The 19,178-nt window shown below is 40.9% G+C and overlaps 1 protein-coding gene across 1 annotated transcript in view; it reads left to right on the forward strand.

The window, feature by feature from the left end:
• The first annotated feature begins 1,954 nt into the window (after positions 1–1,954).
• Positions 1,955–19,178, forward strand: part of bltp3a (bridge-like lipid transfer protein family member 3A) — an 81,548-nt gene continuing 64,324 nt past the window's right edge. The window contains exons 1-5 of the mRNA XM_078420952.1: positions 1,955–2,094; positions 2,314–2,476; positions 3,547–3,585; positions 4,691–4,782; positions 17,552–17,741. Coding sequence (XP_078277078.1) covers positions 1,955–2,094; positions 2,314–2,476; positions 3,547–3,585; positions 4,691–4,782; positions 17,552–17,741 — 624 coding nt within the window. The remainder of the gene's footprint in view (positions 2,095–2,313; positions 2,477–3,546; positions 3,586–4,690; positions 4,783–17,551; positions 17,742–19,178) is intronic.

The raw sequence follows: 19,178 nt of genomic DNA on the forward strand, positions 1-19,178 counted from the left end.
CATCTGTCATGATTGACAGGTTCACTGGGGGCATACGATCATGGGACATAGGTGCATTCGGGCCATCGAGTCTGCTCTACCATTCAATCATGGCAGATCTATTTTCCCTCTCAACCCCATTCTCATGCTTTCAATCTCCTCTTTAAAAATACCCTATGACTTAGCCTCCAAGGTGGCAATGCTTAATATTGCTCCACAGATTGCTCCATAATAATGACTCCACAGATTCACCACCCTCTAGCTAAGAAATTCATCCTCAACTCCATTCTGAAGGTTCAACCTTTTATTCTTGCATCATGTTCACCAAGATGCAATTGAATTGAGTAAACAAGCATTTGTTCCCTCTTTAGTGAAATATGTGATTGGCAAATCTTCACTAAGGCCAAATAAATCTCACCTGTTATTATTCGTGAAAACTTGCGGTAGGGTTGAAGATAGATCAGATATGTATTGTTTTGAATGAATTAATATTTTTGATGACACTGTCCTCTTAGAGTATCGGGATCCCATGTGAAATTTTGCAAAAACAAAAGGGCTAAATCAAAAATACATGAATGTGTTTGAAAATGTTTGGTCTGTTTAGTATATTTAGATTGTTTTTGTCCATCTGTTAAACAAAATAATAATGTTGATGTCTTGAAGATTATGGTTTAGCTTTCTGAGTAGTTGTCACATGCTGCCTGATCGTCTTAAGTATGCTGAATAGAACAAAAGTACTCTTTCAAAATCACTAACACGGTTAAACCTGAAAATGTAACTGTCGGTGAAATAATTTTTTTTTAGATTTAGAGATACAGCACAGAAACAGGCCCTTCGGCCCATCGGGTCCGCGCCGCCCAGCGATCCCCGCACATTAACACTATCCTACACCCACTAGGGACAATTTTTACATTTGCCCAGCCAATTAACCTACATACCTGTACGTCTTTGGAGTGTGGGAGGAAACCGAAGATCTCGGAGAAAACCCACGCAGGTCACGGGGAGAACGTACAAACTCCATACAGTACAGCACCCGTAGTCAGGATCGAACCTGAGTCTCCGGCGCTGCATTCGCTGTGAGGCAGCAACTCTACCGCTGCGCCACCGTGCCGCCCTTATATCCTACAATAGCTTTCAGTAGGATTGCAAGTAATTGAGAAATAATTGGTACATTGAAATAGGGACTTCATATTTGCCTACTTCCAAATCCACTGTCACTGAATCTGGAGGTATGCGTTTCCACTTTTCTGTGAGGGGAGAAGAGGGAGTGACCAGGGTGAGACTGGTCCTTGATTATGCTGGTGGCTTTGCCGAGGCAGCGTGAGGTGTAAATGGAGTCAATGGAAGGAAGGTTGGTTTGTGTGATGATCTGGCCTGCATCTACAATTCTCTGAAATTTCTTGCAGTCTTGGATGGATCTGTTTCCAAACCATGCTGTGATGCATCCCGATAAAATGCTTTCTATGCACATCTATAGAAGTTAGTGAGGGTTGTTGGGGACATGCCGAACTTCCTAGGCCTTCTAAGGAAGTAGAGGTGTTGATGTGCTTTCTTGGCCATTGCTTCAATATGGGTGGTCCAGACAAAGTTGCTGGTGATATTTACTCCCAGGAATTTGCAGCTTGTAAATGTATGGGTATGTGATCCGCTTCGATTCCTGAAGTTGATCAATCTCCTTTGTCTTGCTGACATAGAGAGAGGTTGTTGGCTTGACACCAGGTCACAAGGTTCTCGATCTCTTTCCTGTTCTCTGTTATCATTATTTGACATCCGGCCCACCACGGTGGTGTTGTTACGCATTTGTAAATTGAATTAGATTTGTATAGGAAGGAACTGCAGATGCTGGTTTACACCGAAGATAGACACGCTGGAGTAACTCAGCGGGACAGGCAGCATCTCTGCAGAGAAGGAACTGGTTATGTTTCTGGTTGAGACCCTTTGTCAAACTCAAAGTCGGGAGAGAGGGAGTCTAGAGATGTGGAAGGGTAAGGTGAAAACAACAGAAAGCAGGAGGAATCACAGAACAATTGTTGGTGAGAAGAGGACAATTTGTACTTTGCTACACAGTCGTGGGTGCATCAGGAGTAAAGAAGAATGCATTCGCAGCCCCCTTGCGTAACCCATCCTTATTTTATCACTCTGTGTGCCCTACCGCCCATAAAAAAGTATAAACGCAACAGCACGCAGCACAGTGGTGGATTTTGTTTTTGCTGCAGTAGTGGTTTTGTTTAAATTGCTTTGAAAACGGAAGTCTCAAGTAACAGACCAGAATAGTTGGTTGTTTATGCCATTTAAGTGATGTACATTATTAATTAACAAAATTATTTTTTTCAGATTTACAAAGAATCTCTCGCCAGACAAAATCAATCTCAGTACACTTAAAGGAGAAGGCCAACTGACAAATCTGGAGCTTGATGAGGAAGTGCTGCAAAATGTGCTGGACCTTCCCACATGGCTGGCTATCACCAGAGTATACTGTAACAAGGCAGCTATCAGGGTATGTCTTTACCAAAATGGCTTTGTACTTTGTCATGAAACAAAAAGTTGTATACTTCTAAGGAAGCATTACAAGAATTATTTTAGTGGAGGAAATATTTATTTTATTTAAAATATCTTTATGAATTCCATTGTACTTCATAAAAACAAAATTTACTCAATTGAACATAATCAAACACTAATTAATTGTTCATATCTAAAGACTTAAAATTGGCTGGACCATTGTAGGCTGTATGCCAATCACTGTTGTGAATTACAGCCAAGTTGCCTGCTGTAAAATGATCTTTATAACTGAAAGGAGAATTGATTATATAGTAGAAAAAAACCCACAGATGCTGGTTTAAATCGAAGGTAGACACAAAATGCTGGAGTAACTCAGCGAGTCAGGCAGCATCTCGGGAGAGAAGGAATGGGTGACGTTTCAGGTCGAGACCCTTCATCTAGATTCTCATTGGTACAGAAGAATTTTGCCTTATGCTACAATTATATATGGGCTACTCAGAATGGAAATATTTCTGGGGGGTTTTGTATTGCAAAATGTTCAACTGTAAGGGACTCTTTTTATGATAAGTTTAAATGACAGTAAAATGTAATTTTATTGAACCTTGCAGATTTGAAAGCTTGTGTCGGTAGACAAAAAAGCTTAAGTCCTTTAACAAGTTATCCCTTAATGATGTTAATGTGGAAAATGCCATCCATTTTTTGACGCATTCTTCCTAAAAGAATGTATAAACATGGATCAAGGGGATAAATGTTGATATGTTGCACAAAGTTTAACCTACAACATTAATTAAGTAGCCTGTTTTGAATATAATAGTTGTAGTTTAGAGGTTGGAATAGATTAGAACTATTTCAACTATTAGAACTATTGGAAATAATGCATTTGATTTTATTTGTACCACTTAAAATAAGTATGCACAATACTGCTGGGTATGATTTTGTTGTGTAGAAGTGCTGAAACACAACAGGTTGAACAGGAAGATGAATCATGTGTCTGTTTTTTAAGTCTATAATAGGCAGAAGGCAGCTCACGGTAGATTTTTCAATAAGATGCATTGGTGTTTAATTTAGATACAATGGACAAAGCTCAAGACCCATCCCATATGTCTGGTAAGTTGGACTTTCTAATTTTAAATCACAGCCATTTTGCCTGCCATTATTTGTTTCTGTGCTGCATGATTGACAACGTTCAGCATTACTTACATGTATCGATTCAGTTTGCTCTTAATTTTACATTGGGATGAAATTTATGCCTTTTACATACCAATATAATTCACTCTGATCCCCCCAACACACCCCAACCTTTTGTTTTTTGCACAGCTGTGATTTTAAGAGTAGGATTTAAATCCTGCAAAAGGATGGAAATGCATATCAAAACTAAAATCTGATCAGTATTATTTGGTAATGCCCTGTACCTTTACTTTTCCTATCCGAGTAAAGAATTTACTTTTGGCAACGGGTAACAAAAATGAATGACCAAGAAAGGTAAGAGAAAACAAATAACATCAAGAAAACTGAAATTTATTATTCAGTGAACCTTCCTAAGATGAACTATTTGTACAGGAATTCTCTTTGCATGAGGAGCACGTATCTGCGTCAAATGCTTGTATTTGGAATAGTGGCACAGTGGGAGATTTGTTGCCCGGGCCAGGGACCTGGGTTGAATCCTGGCTACGGGTTCTGTCAGTACGGAGTCTGTACATTCTCCCCGTGACCTGCATGGATTTTCTTTGAGAACTTCAGTTTCCTCCCATACTCTAAAGACGTATAAGTTTGTAGGTTAATTGGCTTGGTATAAATGTAATTTGCCCCTACTGTGTATAGGTTAGTGTTAATGTGCAAGGATCGCTGGTCAGCACAGACTCGGTGGGCCGAGGGACTCGTTTCTGCACTGTATCTCTAAACTAAAAACTAAACCATTCTAAAATAGTAACCCCTGAATAATTTCATATTGTATGTATAAAAGAAATCTAGATTAGTTGTGATATGGCTCCAGAAATTAATTTTCTCAGGACTTTGGGATAAAACTATCGTTCACTTGCAATTAAGAGTCCAAGTTGTTTAATTGCCACATGTACTCACAATGGAACAATGAAATTCTTTCTTGCAGCAGCATTACAGGTCTGCAAACACACTGCAAAGCTCATAGGTAAGACAATCAATCAAAAGAAAGTTCAATATTTTGTTTTAATTTAAGTGTTTCTCTTTTCTGTAGTTCCTTGATAAAGTGGAGGTGGAGATGAGGACTTGCGAGGAACCTCGTCCTCCAAATGGACCTTCTCCAATCGCCATTACAGCAGGTCAAAGGTCAGTGTATCTGATTGAATTTCTTGCAGTGGTAGACCACTGCAAAACAAAATAAATAGCATGGCAACATACCTGAAAGCAAAGATTACTGTGGATGCACTGTGTCAATAAAAAAATCTTGTGCCTAACAGTTTTGGTCTTATCTAATATTTGCCTTTGACTCTTAAATTGGAAAAGGCAGATTTGCATGTATGCTTTATCTTTTGACACAGCAGATGCCCTGTTAAAAATGGATTCACAACCTTGTGCACTTGAATGTAAATTTGGTCAATCTGTGGATAATGATTTTCCCCAGAAAATGATGAGTTAATTCAAAACATTGCATTGACAACTTAGTTGTGGCCTTGAGTGTTTTTTTCAATGAAGTGCCATATTTTCAGCTAGAATTCTGCGGACACTGACTGGAACAAACTGATTGACATTAGGTCCAAAATATGGTACCACTGATGAAGTATTCAACCACTATTATTGTTTGTCAACCAGATTATTTGCTCATCTTGTCAGAAACATTATAGATGAGCCACATAGAGAGCAAAATAGGCCAGCGGCTGAATACTTTGAAGCAAATGACTCCCCAAAGCCTTTTATCCAGGCAGAAAGCAAATGTCATGAGGAGCATGAAGGAATGCACTTTATTGCCTGGATGATCACGGCTTCAACATTTGAACCCCAAAGCATCCTACTTGGAAACGCAATAGTTGCCAGTTGAGATGCTTACACTCTCCACCATCATTATACCACAGTTGCAAAGTTTGCAGTCTGCAAAATGTGCATAAATTTAAGGCTCCTTCAACAGTATCTTCTGATCCTCTGACCACAACAGTTTGAAGGACTAAGAGAGCGGGCAGATGGGAACAATGTGCAAATTCTCTTCTGCAATACAATTCAGAAATTCATCACTGTTGCTTTATTGGGTTTGGCCCGAATCCCAAAATTCTACCTTTATCTCATTTGTTGCAGTGGCTCACCACAATCTTTTCTGGCAATTTGACAAGCGCATTGAAAAGTGATGACTCTTGAATGAACAATGAAGGTAAATTTTAGAACTGAGTTTTTGTCAACTCAGTTCAGAAGGCTTCAATGTATACCAAATTATAGATGAATTCTAAAAAAAGCATAACTGAAGGTTATGCAGCTAATACAAAATTTGATAAATATTTAAACTACGACTCCGCTTGGAGTGGAAGAGAAACATATCAAATTAAATCCTTGATGTATGCTCAAGACTTGATATCAATGAAAATTGCAATGGATGTTCATTATTTGGCTTTGGCTCCCCTGGTTTAGTAAAGCAAGTTCTAGCTTTTCAATGATGCCTGACCCGATGTTGGAATTGAATTTGGATTAAATTGGAGTTAGCTATGATGCCCTGCATGTGCATTGATTCATGATGAAATCTGAAATGAATTAGAAACTTGTCAAAGTCAGAATTGGCATTAAAACTAGGAGAGACATGTAATACTTTTTGAGTTTTTGATATCGTGGTATGATTTTTATTATTGCATGATCTACTTCATTTGCATCATTGAGATTAATGTAATGCTGAAGAGAAAATAATAAATTAAACTTGTATGTTTGTTCTGACAACGAAAAATTACAGATCAGCATTTCCTTCGAATAGTAAGCTGCTATTGCTCGCTCCTTAAATAAGTTGCCTTTCTTGGGTCTTTCAGTGTCACCTTTCTGCAAAGTTCTGTTCCAGTCCTTAATGATGATACCTTGTGACCATCATTTCTGTTCAGTGGGATTATAGGTGGGAGCAGAACAAAACTATCCTCTGGATTTGTTGAAAAAACACTGGATTAGTAGCTGAGCCAACAATCCCCGGACGAGAGCGGCAGTAGTACTTGAAAGTTTTAGCATATAAAAATCAAAACATTTTGCTTAGGATTAAATATTCAGTTAAATGTTCAAAAACATTAACAAATGCCAATAATTTATCAGGGGGAAAAGAAAGGAACTGTTGATGTGTTACTTTACTCTGTGGCCCACAAATGAATACTGATGCTAATCTGGCAGAGGTGCAGAGGGCAGTTTCCTCAATATTAAGGCTTGAGAGTTGCCACAATTTGCACTCTAAGCAAGGTGCAAGGTTTGCAATGTCAGAGTGCAGTTGGGAAATCGTTGGGAAAGAGCTACCTGGGGGATTGGGACATCTGGATTTTTACTGGTACGCCCAGCCTGGAGGTTTCTGCATGATGAATTACTGGCCTTTTTAACAATTTAAATATTAGTTCATGAGATATAGGTATTACTCCATGCCTAAGAACCAGTGTGAAGTATCAGATAAATCTCCATGAGAAGATACTTTGTGAGTCATGTGGAAAATGGAGGCGGGTTCTTGTTATTTTAGTCTTTGGTGGAACAAATTGTAGAACTGGGAGGTGTTCGTGGGTAGCCTCAGTAATTGACTGAAGTATTTTGCAGATGGTATACACAGCAGCCACAATGCCTCTGTGGTGTACAGAGTGAATGGACGGGGTTAAATAGATTGATTTGTCCTAGATAGTGTTGATAAAACGGCATTCAGCCAGGCAAGTGCAAAGCATTCCAACACTCTGACCTTTTAAATGATGGAAAGGCTTTGGACTGTCAGGAGGCGAATCACTCACCTTGGTCTACCCAGTCTGTAAGCTCCCCTTTAAAGTGGCAGTATGTAGGTGCATGGAGCGGCTGTGTTTTTGGTCACTGTGAGTGGCCTGAAACATGATGATGGTGCGGTAGAACATTATAAAGTGGTAATTAGCAGAATTGAGTCATTCTGTGTTTTATAAACATGGAGTACCTGGATAATATATGACACTGGGCTGGATTAGCTGGCTTGTGTCACACTACCTCTGGAATGCTAGTCTTCAATGCTAGATCTGGAATGTTTTCTGATCCCAAAGCTTTTTCTGTCATTCATTTCTTCATATCAAGTGGAATGAATGAACTGGCAGAGAATGTTTTCTCTGATGGTAGAGATCTCTGGTGACAGCTGAGTTAGATTACTGCTTTTCACAACTCAGTGAGCAGATCAAAAACCAGGCTGCAGCATTCACCAAGGTTAAAATGATTTGTAGGAAAATAACTGCAGATGCTGGTACAAATTGAAGGTATCACAAAAAGCTGGAGTAACTCAGCGGGTCAGGCAGCTTAAAATGATGATTGGTGTAGACATTTCAGCTCTCTTCTGAAATCCCCATTGTCATAAACAAGTCCAACAAATTTAATTTCCTCTACTTGATATCAAGAAATGTCGAACAGCGAAAATACAGCAAAGGTTACTAAGGATAGCGGAGTCAGGGGGTATGGGGAGAAAGCAGGAACGGGGTACTGTTTGAGAATGATCAGCCATGATCACATTGAATGGCGTGCTGGCTGAAGAACTGCATTCAAGAACTTACCATACTTCCAATCAACCTGTTCCAGTATACCTCCACCACAGCATTTACATGACAAGGTAGAAAAATGCTCAGTTATGCCCATTGATAAAGCAAAACAAATCCCATCCAGTTAAGCATAATGCATTTGGTCTACTCAAACATTAGTGATATTATCGAAAGTGGTGCTGTCGAGTGATATCTACTCGACAATAACTTCACAGTTGCCCAATTGATCCTAGCCTTTGTCAAAGCATGGACCAAATAGCCGACCTCCATCAGTGCGCTAAGAGTGAGATCAAGGGCAGCACATTGGCTTCAGGGCGGCACATTAGCGCAGCTGGTGGAGCTGCTGCCTCGCAGCAGCAGAGACCCGGGTTCAATCCTCTACTCGAGTGCTATTTGCATGGAGTTTTAACCTTTTCCCTGTGACTGCGTGGGTTTCCACTGGGTGTTCCAGTTTCCTCCCACATCCCAAAGGCGTGTGGGTTTACAGGTTAACTGGCCTCTATATATTGCCCCTAGCTTGTAAGGTTTGGTTGAGAAAGTGGGGTCACACAGAACGTGAATGGGTGATCGATGTTCGGGATAGACTGAACCAAATGACCTATTCCCATGGGGTCCCTCTAAATTAAACAAAGCTAATCTATAGACAGCATTTGATCAAGCACAGCACCAGATCAATATTAAAACAGTAGCAATGGGCATTGTGAAAAACTTTGATTGTTGGAGTTAAACCTGCACAAAGGAAGCTGGTTGTGATTTTCAGAAGTTTAATCATCCCAGTACCAGGAAAACATTGAGTTCTACAGGGTAGTATTCTGAGCTTGGCCATCTTTATCTCTTTATCAATGACATTGATAAAGTAAGTCAAAGGGCCTGTATCTGTGCTGTGCTGTTCTACATTTTTTCAATCACAAGTTCTAAAGTAAGTACATTGGCTGACTGTAAATGGAACTGACCAACTCTTCAATAAATGAAGCTTCCATACCTTCAAGCAGTAAGACCCACACAACATTCAGGAATTGGATGATGTGTGATAAAATATGCTCTATAAGTGCCAGGCAAAGATCATCTCAAACAAGTGTCTATTTGACCAATCAACGCCGACACCAGCTACATTGGTCGACACCGACCATCGATCACCTGTTCACACTCGTTCTATGCGACCCCACTTTCTCAACCAACCCTGACAAGCTCAGGGCAATATATAGAGGCCAGTTAACCTGTAAACCCACATGTTTTGGGGATGTGGGAGGAAACTGGAACACACAGAGGAAATCCACGCAGTCACAGGGAGAAGGTGAAAACTCCATGCAAACAGTACTCGAGGAGAGGATTGAGCCCGGGTCTCTGCTGCTATAAGGCAGCAGCTCCACCAGCTGTGCTAATGTGCCGCCCTGATATCAATGTGTGGCACGGTGGTACAGCAGTAGAATTGCTGCCTTAAGGTGCTTGCAGCGTTGGAGACCCGGGTTCAATCCCGACAATGGGTGCTGTCTGTACGGAGTTTGTACGTTCTTCCCATGACCGCGTGGTTTTTCTCAGAGCTCTTCGGTTTCCACCCACATTCCAAAGACGTACAGGTATGTAGGTAAATTGACTTGGTAAATGTAAAAATTGTCCTTGGTGAGTGTAGGATGGTGTTAAGCGGGAATCGCTAGTCAGCGCGGACTCTGGGCAGAAAGCCCTGTTTCCGCACTGTATCTCTAAACAAAACTAAACCGCTTGATTTTCAATCTATTTACTATCAACAACCTAGAAATTCTAGAAGCTTGGCCATGTATTGATGAAGATGATTTCAGTGTGACGGTATTAAGTCAATTAAAAGAGAGATTGGTATTTTTGATGGATCACGTTTGTCAGAAAGGCAGCAACAACTTTCTTGTCCTTGTGACAGTCATTCTAAAGAACTGCAAGATAAGAATGTAGAACCATATGTGTGCAGCTGATGCTTTGAGATTTGATTTTAGGAACTTGAAGTGTTGGTCATAAGGAATAAGAGTAGAATTAGGCCATTCGGTCCATCAAGCCTACTCCACCATTCAATCATGGCTGATCAATCTCTCCCTCCTCACCCCATTCTCCTGCCTTTTCCCCATAACCTCTGACTCCTGTACTAATCAGGAATCTCTCTATCTCTGCCTTAAAAATATCCACTGACTTGGCCTCCACAGCCTTCTGTAGCAAAGAATTCCACAGATTTGCCACCCTCTCACTAAATAACATTCTCCTCATCTCCTTCCTAAAAGAATTTCCTTTAATTCTGAGGCTACGACCTCTCGTCCTAGACTCCCACTAGTGAAAACATCTTCTCCACATCAACTCTATCCAATCCTTTCACTATTCTGTATGTTTCTGTATGTTCTGTATGTCCCCCTCATTCTTTTGAACTCCAGCGAGTGCAGGCCCAGTGCCGACAAACGCTCATCGTAGGTTAACCTATTCATTCCTGGGATCATACTTGTAAACCTCCTCTGGACCCTCTCCATCCTTCCTCAGATATGGTGCCCAAAATTGCTCACAATATTCCAAATGCAGCCTTACCAGCGCCTTATAGAGCCTCAACATTACATCCCTGCTTTTGTATACAGGCCCTCTTGAAATAAATGCAATCATTCAGTTTGCTTTCTTTACTACCAATTCGACTTGCAGATTAACCTTTGGGGAATCCTGCACCAGCACTCCCAAATCCTTTTGCACCTCCGATTTCTGGATTCTCATCCCATTTAGAAAATAGTCTTATGTCTTTATTCCTACTACCAAAATGCATGACTCCACACTTTGCTACACTATGTTCCATCTGCCACTTCTCTGCCCACTCTCCCAACCTGTCTGCAGAATCCCTGCTTTCTCTACACTACCTGCCCCACCACCTATTTCCGTATCATCTGCAAACTTTGCCACAAAGCCTTCAATCCTCTTGTCCAAATCATTAATATCTAACGTGAAGAGCAGTGGCCCCAGCACCGACCCTTGCGGAACTCTGCTAGTCACTGGCAGCCGACCAGATAAAGCCCCCTTAATTGCCAATCTTTGTCTTCTGCCACCCAGCCAACCTGCGTACCATGCTCGTTTCCATGCTTGGTCTTGGTTGACAAACTTTGATGATTACTGCAACTGTTTGAAAGCTTTGAGATGCAATCCAGCTTTCTGTCAGTACAGGTAAAAGATCTGGACATGGTGTTGAGAAGTTTTTCATGGTGGTTCTTGTTTAATTTTTTTCAGACTTTGAACATGCAGATTGTTCTGCTATAATTCGATCATTGTGTTCCTAAGAAACCTCGTTATAGAAGATAGTGTAAAAAAAACAATTATGACATTTGGGGAAAGGGGATTATGGCAAGCGAATTTGACTCGCAACAAAGTGATTTTTCCCACAAGGTGATCAAAATTGTATGTCTTTTTAGCAATATGTTGCAAAAAAAAACAATGGTTGGATGTTTCATGGTTTAATATGTGTCAATTTCAAAGGCCAACCAAGGTTAAAGATAACAGCTGTGTTTTTTGAGACAACTTCATTATGGGGAGGTTGCATGGAAACAGTTTTTTTTTGCGTACTGTAAATCCAAGAGTGTTTTCCTGCTTGATAATTTCAGGTAATTTTGATGCTTCTCCAGTTCCCAATTAAAATCAGGTTAAGCAACTTGGTCTGTGTAGTGCAAATAGTGTTCCCTAATTCAGCACTTGCCCTATTTCCGATTTATGTTATAGAATCAAATTCAAAACCACCTATACTTAAGTTGGAGCATAGCTTCTAACAGAGTGGAGAGGAGCAGGTGTAACAGCAGGACAAGCATGTTTTGCAACTCAACTTATTTGTAAGAGACAAAAAAAAAGCAGTTCAAAGAACATAGCCAGTGCCAAGCTGGATGAAAAGGTGGAATATTGGTGAGATGGTACAAGTTTGTTGTACTAGATGATTGTTTTCATATGATATCAGAAGTGTTCATATTAATCAATTTATTTCAGGATGAGGCATATCAGAACATATAGAAGAAATCTATTGTGATGAATTTATTCTAGAAGTGGATTTAGAAACAACTAACAACTAGGCTATCAATTGGTAATGAGTTGGCCTGGAAACACGAGGCATCAGAGAGTGGTGGACTCGGCCCACTCCATCACTGGCACAGTCCTTCTCTCCAATGATGCCCTGCCTCAAAAAGGCAGTGTCTATCATCAATGATCCCCAACACTTGGCCCATTCCCTCTTCTCACTGCTGTCATCAGGCAGGAGGTACAAAAGCGGGAGGCCCCACATCACCAGATTCAGGAACAGTTCATTTCCTACAACTACTGGGTTCTTGAACCCACCTACAAACCCTGACCCTACCTGTACCTCACTGTGCTCATGCAACTGATGGTGAACTTAGGATAGGCACAAAATGCTGGAGTAACTCAGCAGGACAGGCAGCATCTCTGAGGAGAAGACATGGGTGACGTTTCAGGTGGAGACCCTTCCTCAGACTTAGGATGTCAAGCACTCATCTGATCAAACAATAACTCTGGAGCTCTAGCATTCTAGTTAAGAAACTCAAAGCATCTGAGTTGGTTATTGAATTGAATGGTATTATTTATAATATGTAAAACCATCTTTTTTGTTTGTAAATGACACAAGTGATCTTATAACTTCATCCTGCATATCACATAAGCCCATCTGAAGAAAGGACCTGATCCAAAGTGTCATCTATCCATTTCCCCTCACACCTGCTACCTGTTCCACTGTGTTCCTCCGGCAGTTTGCTTTTTGCTCATGATTCCGGTGTCTACACTCTTATGCCTCTGTCATGTCTGTGACTTGTGTAAGCACATACGATTTGAAGTGCACATACCCTGTAACGTATCGGTATCTCTCTCTTGAGCTAATTATAGATAGTACTTAACAGCTTAATAAAACTGGTTCATATGTTACCTCCAAATGCCTTGAATAGAGAATGAGGTTAAGTAGATTTGTACCTTGTTTAATTCCGCTCCTCCTACAGACCTCATCTGGTTGTTGTGTCCTTCATGCTGCAGTCAGTGGTCGACCTACTAAGCCACTCGTGTTCATGGGCATTTGGAATACTTTATCCAGAGTCCATTTTCTGAGACTCATACTTTGGCTGAATCCGTCCTTCCATGGGACGAGATAGACTCACTAATTGTGGTGAAGGAGTTATTTGTGAAGTATGATTCAGTGATTATGCCTTTTGCGGTACTTAACTGTGGGACCACTGTCTCGTTAAATGCCAATCTCCAGAGGTTCATGAGAAACACTTTGCAAGGTTGACGAGGCTGTAGTGATTTTTGCAGTGTTTCGATTTGATACCACATTCTGTGCCAGATAATCTGTTGGATTTTTCGCTGGAAACTTGATCATTTCCATTTATTCTGGGATTGCTGGTATGTAGCTGTTAGCACTTCCACAGACAATTTAGGCTTTGAGTTAGTCAAACTATTGGGTGTGGTTGTTGGAGCAAATTTGGCTACCTGTTATGTTTTTGCATACAATTAAAGATTTAATAGCTCAGTATTGTTCAAAGAAAGGAAGTGTCAGCACTTCTTATTCTATTTAAAACTGCAGTGAACTATGTCAAACATTTTCAGTTTAATTGACTGGCTTAGAGTTCCTCTGTAGTTCTGACTCATTGCATCTACGCTCGGATTTGGTGCTGAGAACTGAATGAATTGACGTCACCCATTCCTTCTCTCCCGAGATGCTGCCTGACCTGCTGAGTTACTCCAGCATTTTGTGAATAAATACCTTCGATTTGTACCAGCATCTGCAGTTATTTTCTTACGCTAATAGAACAGTAAAGTCATCGCTAAAGAATTCTGAGAACGTAAAAATAAATAGTGACCCTGCTGCTCTTCCCACTATGCCAACCATGCCACTACTTCTACCTCACACCCTTCTGCCCTCCTCAGAGCCTGGGTTTGATCCCAACCCTTACTCCGATCGGGTTTTCACCATCCATCCCAAATTCGCCCTTTGCTCTGCAGAACAGTCAGTCCTCAGCAGAGGCCTTACCTTTGTACCCCTACACTCATACCTGAACGAGTTGCTAGCCTGTCAAAATGCCCCCAGGTAGAAAAAGGATACAGTTTCCCTGACCCTTGCCTTCCGCCACGCATCCAATATCATTCTCTAACATTTCCGCCAACTTCAATGTGATCCCACCACCATTCACATCTTCCCGTCTTCACCTCTTTCCACCTTCCGCAGAGACCACTTGTTCCACATCTCCTTGCTTCACTCATCCTTTCCCACCCAAACCATCCCCTCCCCAAGTACTCCCTCAATCCAGTGACCCCAGCAATCCTTCTAGGTGAGACAGAGGTTCACTTACACCTCCTCTAACCTGACCTACTGGATTCAATTTTCCTGATGTGGCCTCCTTCACATCGGCAAGACCAAATGTAGAGTCGGTGACCGTTTTGTCAAACACTTCTGCTTGGCCCATCAAGGACTTCTGTATCTCCCGGCTGCTTACCAATTTAACTCTCCTTCCAATTCCCATGCTGACCTTTCTGCCTTGGGCTGCCTCTATTGCCAGAACGAGATCACATGCAAACTGAAGGAACAGTACTTCGTATTCATATCATCATATCATATATCTACAGCCGGGTCTCTAACAATGTAATGGCAGGAAATTAAATTCTTCAATTTCAGGTAACTAGCCTGCAAACAACCTCTCTTTTCTTGTGCTCTACTTGGATTTGCAACCATTTCTCCCCATCCTCCTCCTCCTCCTCTTATCCCTTTCCACCTGTTCCTTTTGGCTTCACAATCCACACATTTTCTTTTCATATCTGGCCTTTCTCCAACCATCTGCCAATCAAAAGAAACCCGCACCTACTCACCAGTCTTTGGCCTGCCCCCACTTCTCCCACCTCTCTTCCAGCTTTCTCTCCTCCAACCTCCCCCCCCCCCCCCCAACACCGCAATCTCTGAAAAAGGGTACCAACCCAAAACATCACCTATCCATGTTCTCTAGAGATGCTGCCTGACCTGCTGAGATACTCCAGTACTTTTCCTTTTATTATAAACCAGCATCTGCAGTTCCTTGTATCTCTGGCTAAAGAGTTTGTTATAAATAACTTTCTATTTGTGATCGTGAGACTTGTCAGCTTGCTTGAGTCTGAAGAAGAAAAATGTTCCCCATTCATTATGTCTACGTTACATAAGAAATGTAGCTTATTCAGATGTTGATGTAAACTAATGAAGAGATAAATTATTCTGATTATTATTTTTTTTTGTCCCTGCATCTAAAGGCTTTATTATTTTAATGTGTGCAACTCCAATGATCCCTGACAGTGGCAGCACAGATAAACAGGGTGGTGAAGAAGTCATAGAGGATGCTCGCCTTCATGAGATGAGGTGGGAAAGGAAAAATTAGGAGGCTTACAGTCGAGAGAGAGAGAGAAACCTTTTCCCATGACAGAGGTGTTGAAGGCTACAGGGCTTCAGTTGAAAGTTACAAGTTGGAGATTGAGAAGGGATCAACCGAATTTTTTCACCAAGGGTGTTTGCAATTTGGTACACATTGGTGCCGGAGTTGAGCACTCTCTTGCAATATTAAAGAAGCTCTGGGAGAGCACTTTAATTACCAAAACACAGAAGGTTACAAGTGGCGGTATATGGATTAGAGCAGACAGATACTTGATGGTTGGCATACATGTTGCGAGACAAATGGCTTGTTTCTGTGCTTTATAAACATACAAGTGTGGAGTAGCTGCGATTTCTTTCTCTGTGAAAAATTAAAGCATTAGCAATTTCAATGTGATTAATTAAAGTTAACAATATAAACAAGGTGATGAAGGGTTGTCTTTGATTGTGTCCTGCCTCAACAGAGCACTGTGAAATCATGATTTAAAAAAACGAACCATTCAAGTGGCAAAGTGATTTTCTGATTTGCAATAAAGCATTTATAAATATTCATGCAAATTTTCCGACTATTTATATGTATTAACAAACTATTAGGAACTAGGTAGAAAAATGTGTGGATTTCTTGCAGCTAATCATTGAAAAAAAGAAGTGAAATTAAATCACTGAAGTGCCAAAGTAAACTTTGCGACAAGGCCCAGGCAGCTATAGTAATTCAAAGAATCTTGCAATGCAACGTATCCGCACCTGCTCTGTTAAAATCGTTTTGGAATTGCACTTGGTGCCAACAAAAAATCAGCAGTTTTACATAAGTGACAACCTGTATTTAGCTGTGGTGTATTCGTTTTACAATGACTAACATTTAATGTAAAACCTAGAAATGCAAGGTTTCCTCCCACACTCCAAAGACGTACAGGTATGTAGGTTAATTGGCTGGGTAAATGTAAAAATTGTCCCTAGTGGGTGTAGGATAGTGTTAATGTACGGGGATCACTGGGCGGCACGGACTTGGAGGGCCGAAAAGGCCTGTTTCCGGCTGTAGATATATGATATGATATGATATGATATGATAAGGTGAATATAAACTGAAGGAATGTTAAAATCAGAAGAGAATGCCTTTCGTTAGGCATGTCACAGCCTTGAGCTTGTACTGGTTTCAACAATGTCAGATCAGCGATTTTCATACTACTGGATATCCTTTCTACTTGTTGCATGTATCATTCTTTGTCACTATTGTTTTCTATATCCTGAACTGCAGGAAAGAAACTAAAATGCAAATTACAATGGCAGTGAATATGCATGGAAAATACTGTCCAGTAAAAATCGAGAAAAATGTTTGTGACATTCTGTGAAAGAGAAATGTGGGTCCTAGTCAAAAAAGAGTAGAGTTATGAATGAATACTTCACATTGTCTTTATGGAATTTGAATGGAGTGAGGAGGAATGGTGTAAGGAGAGGAAAACATGACTCGTTGACAACTAATTTTATTATCTTTGAATACATCAGCAGGCCCAGATAAATTGAACTACAAGCTCGTGTAAGAAACAAGGGAGGAAATAACACAACTCTGATTCCAGAGGTCTATGGCGCTGATAATGCATGCCAATATTTGAGAGAGACTTCAACGGGCAAATTGTTGGGGAAAAGTATTGGAGGCTGTGGAACAATTTTTGCCGCAAGGATTGTAACAATTCGACTAATCTATTTACGGGCAATTAATGATTAGGCAACAAATGCTGGCCTTGCCTGTGATGCCGTATGAATTTAACTTGTCTTATTTTGGCATCAAGATCTTGGTGATTTTTTTTCTCGTAAAACTGAAAAGCACTTCTAAAGGCATGTTATCCCAAATCATACCATTTCCCTCACGGTGCTATTAAAATTTTAAAGTTCATCTTTGACTGCACTTGAAGTGTCTTTTGAAGTCATGCTGCAACAAACACAGTGATTATAATTATTTTAAGTTTAACACTTAACTTCGTCAAACAGCAGCATTCAATTTCATGATGGCCAAATATTGTTTTGTTTGTTTCTACAGTGAATATGGCTTTGCTGAAAAGGTTGTGGAGGGAATGTCTATCGTAGTAAACTCCATTGTTGTTAAAATTGAAGCAAAAGCATTCAATACTTCGTTTGAGCTGTGGCAGCTGCAAGGTTACAGTGTAAATCCCAAGTGGCAGCAGAGTGATCTACGATTTACGAGGATTACAGATTCAGAGCGAGGGGAGGTATGGATTCATTACTTTTACCAGTAGCTAACTTCCATTCACAGCAAGTGTAGAAATGGTTTCAACTTGCCCATGATGCTGAACGAGCTGTCCATTATAAAATGTAATCAATATCTTCCACTGAGGCACTCTTACCAATTAGCCCCAGGACATGGTTAACTCATTTTCAAAATGATAAAATGGATCATTGTCTTTTTTTTTTAATGTAACTCGTGTTTTTGCAATGCCTGAGAGATCCCTTGTGCAGGATTGTGTTGCAATGGTTGAGCTGACTTTAAATGTTATTTTCCTGGCCAATAAACTTCTTTCTTAACTGACTGGCAATAATGTTTTAAGTTTACTTTCGTAGGAGTGGGACCATGTTTTGCGCAATAACTAGATTTCTGAGCATATATCATTCGTTTTACCAGGTGGCGCTGTCAGCGATGGTAGCCTCGCCAACGGTCTGTCTGCCTGTCTGTCTTTTCATCTTTTTTGTTATTTTTAGTGTGTTTTAAAAGTTTGTGTTAATATTCTCTGGTTTGTTTTATGTGGGGGGTGGGGTAGGGGGTCGGGGGAAACTTTTTTTAATCTCTTACTTTGCCGGAGATGCAATTGTTTTCTGGATGGTATCACCGGTCGCTCTGCGGCTTAATATCAAGGAGCTGGCAGCCTTACTCGAAACTGACTTTGACTGTGGATTTGCCATCTGAGCCTGCAATCCCTTGCCTGTGATCGACTCTACAACTGCAGCCTGCGGACTTCAACATCGAGGAGCTCGCAGTCTCGGGTAGAGACCGATGTCGGGAAGCCCCAAAGTCGCAGAGGGTTTCAACCAGCCCTGACCCGGGGTCAGATCACCCGGCGCGGGGGAGCTGAGGTTCCCTCCCGATGCAGGTGCTTGATCGCCCCGACATGGAGGGCTCAACTGCTGGCTGCGGGAGCCAAGATTGTCCCGACAAGGGAAAGCTCGAGGCCACCGACCGCGGGAGAACAAAGAAGGGAAGAAGATTGAACTTTTTTTTGTCTTCCATCACAGTGAGGAATGTGGAGGAGTCACTGTGGTGGATGTTAATGTTAAAAAGTATTTTGTGTGTCCTGGTGCTTTTTATTGTTATGACTGTATGGCAATTCAAATTCCTCGTATGTTGCAAAACATATTTGGCTCATAGTATGATTATGATTTTCTCATCTAAAACTTCATAACATAACTAATTTCTTCACTGAAACAATATGAGGCTATTAACATTGCCTTGCGCTTATCCCCATCACTTCATTTCTACCCTCTTAACAATCACTCGGCAGACAAGCCAGTGAGCGACTGAGCTGTCCAATGTAGTGTGGGACCCTGATTGAATTCTTGGAACATGTTGAATGTTTTGCTTTTTGTAATGAAGGAGCAAATGCAGCCAATTTGCTGTGCTTGTATGTTGAGCAACATTTGATTTTAAAACAATT

The sequence above is a fragment of the Rhinoraja longicauda genome, chromosome 24, assembly GCF_053455715.1.
Source record: "Rhinoraja longicauda isolate Sanriku21f chromosome 24, sRhiLon1.1, whole genome shotgun sequence".
In the NCBI taxonomy this organism is placed as follows: Eukaryota; Metazoa; Chordata; class Chondrichthyes; order Rajiformes; family Arhynchobatidae; genus Rhinoraja; species Rhinoraja longicauda.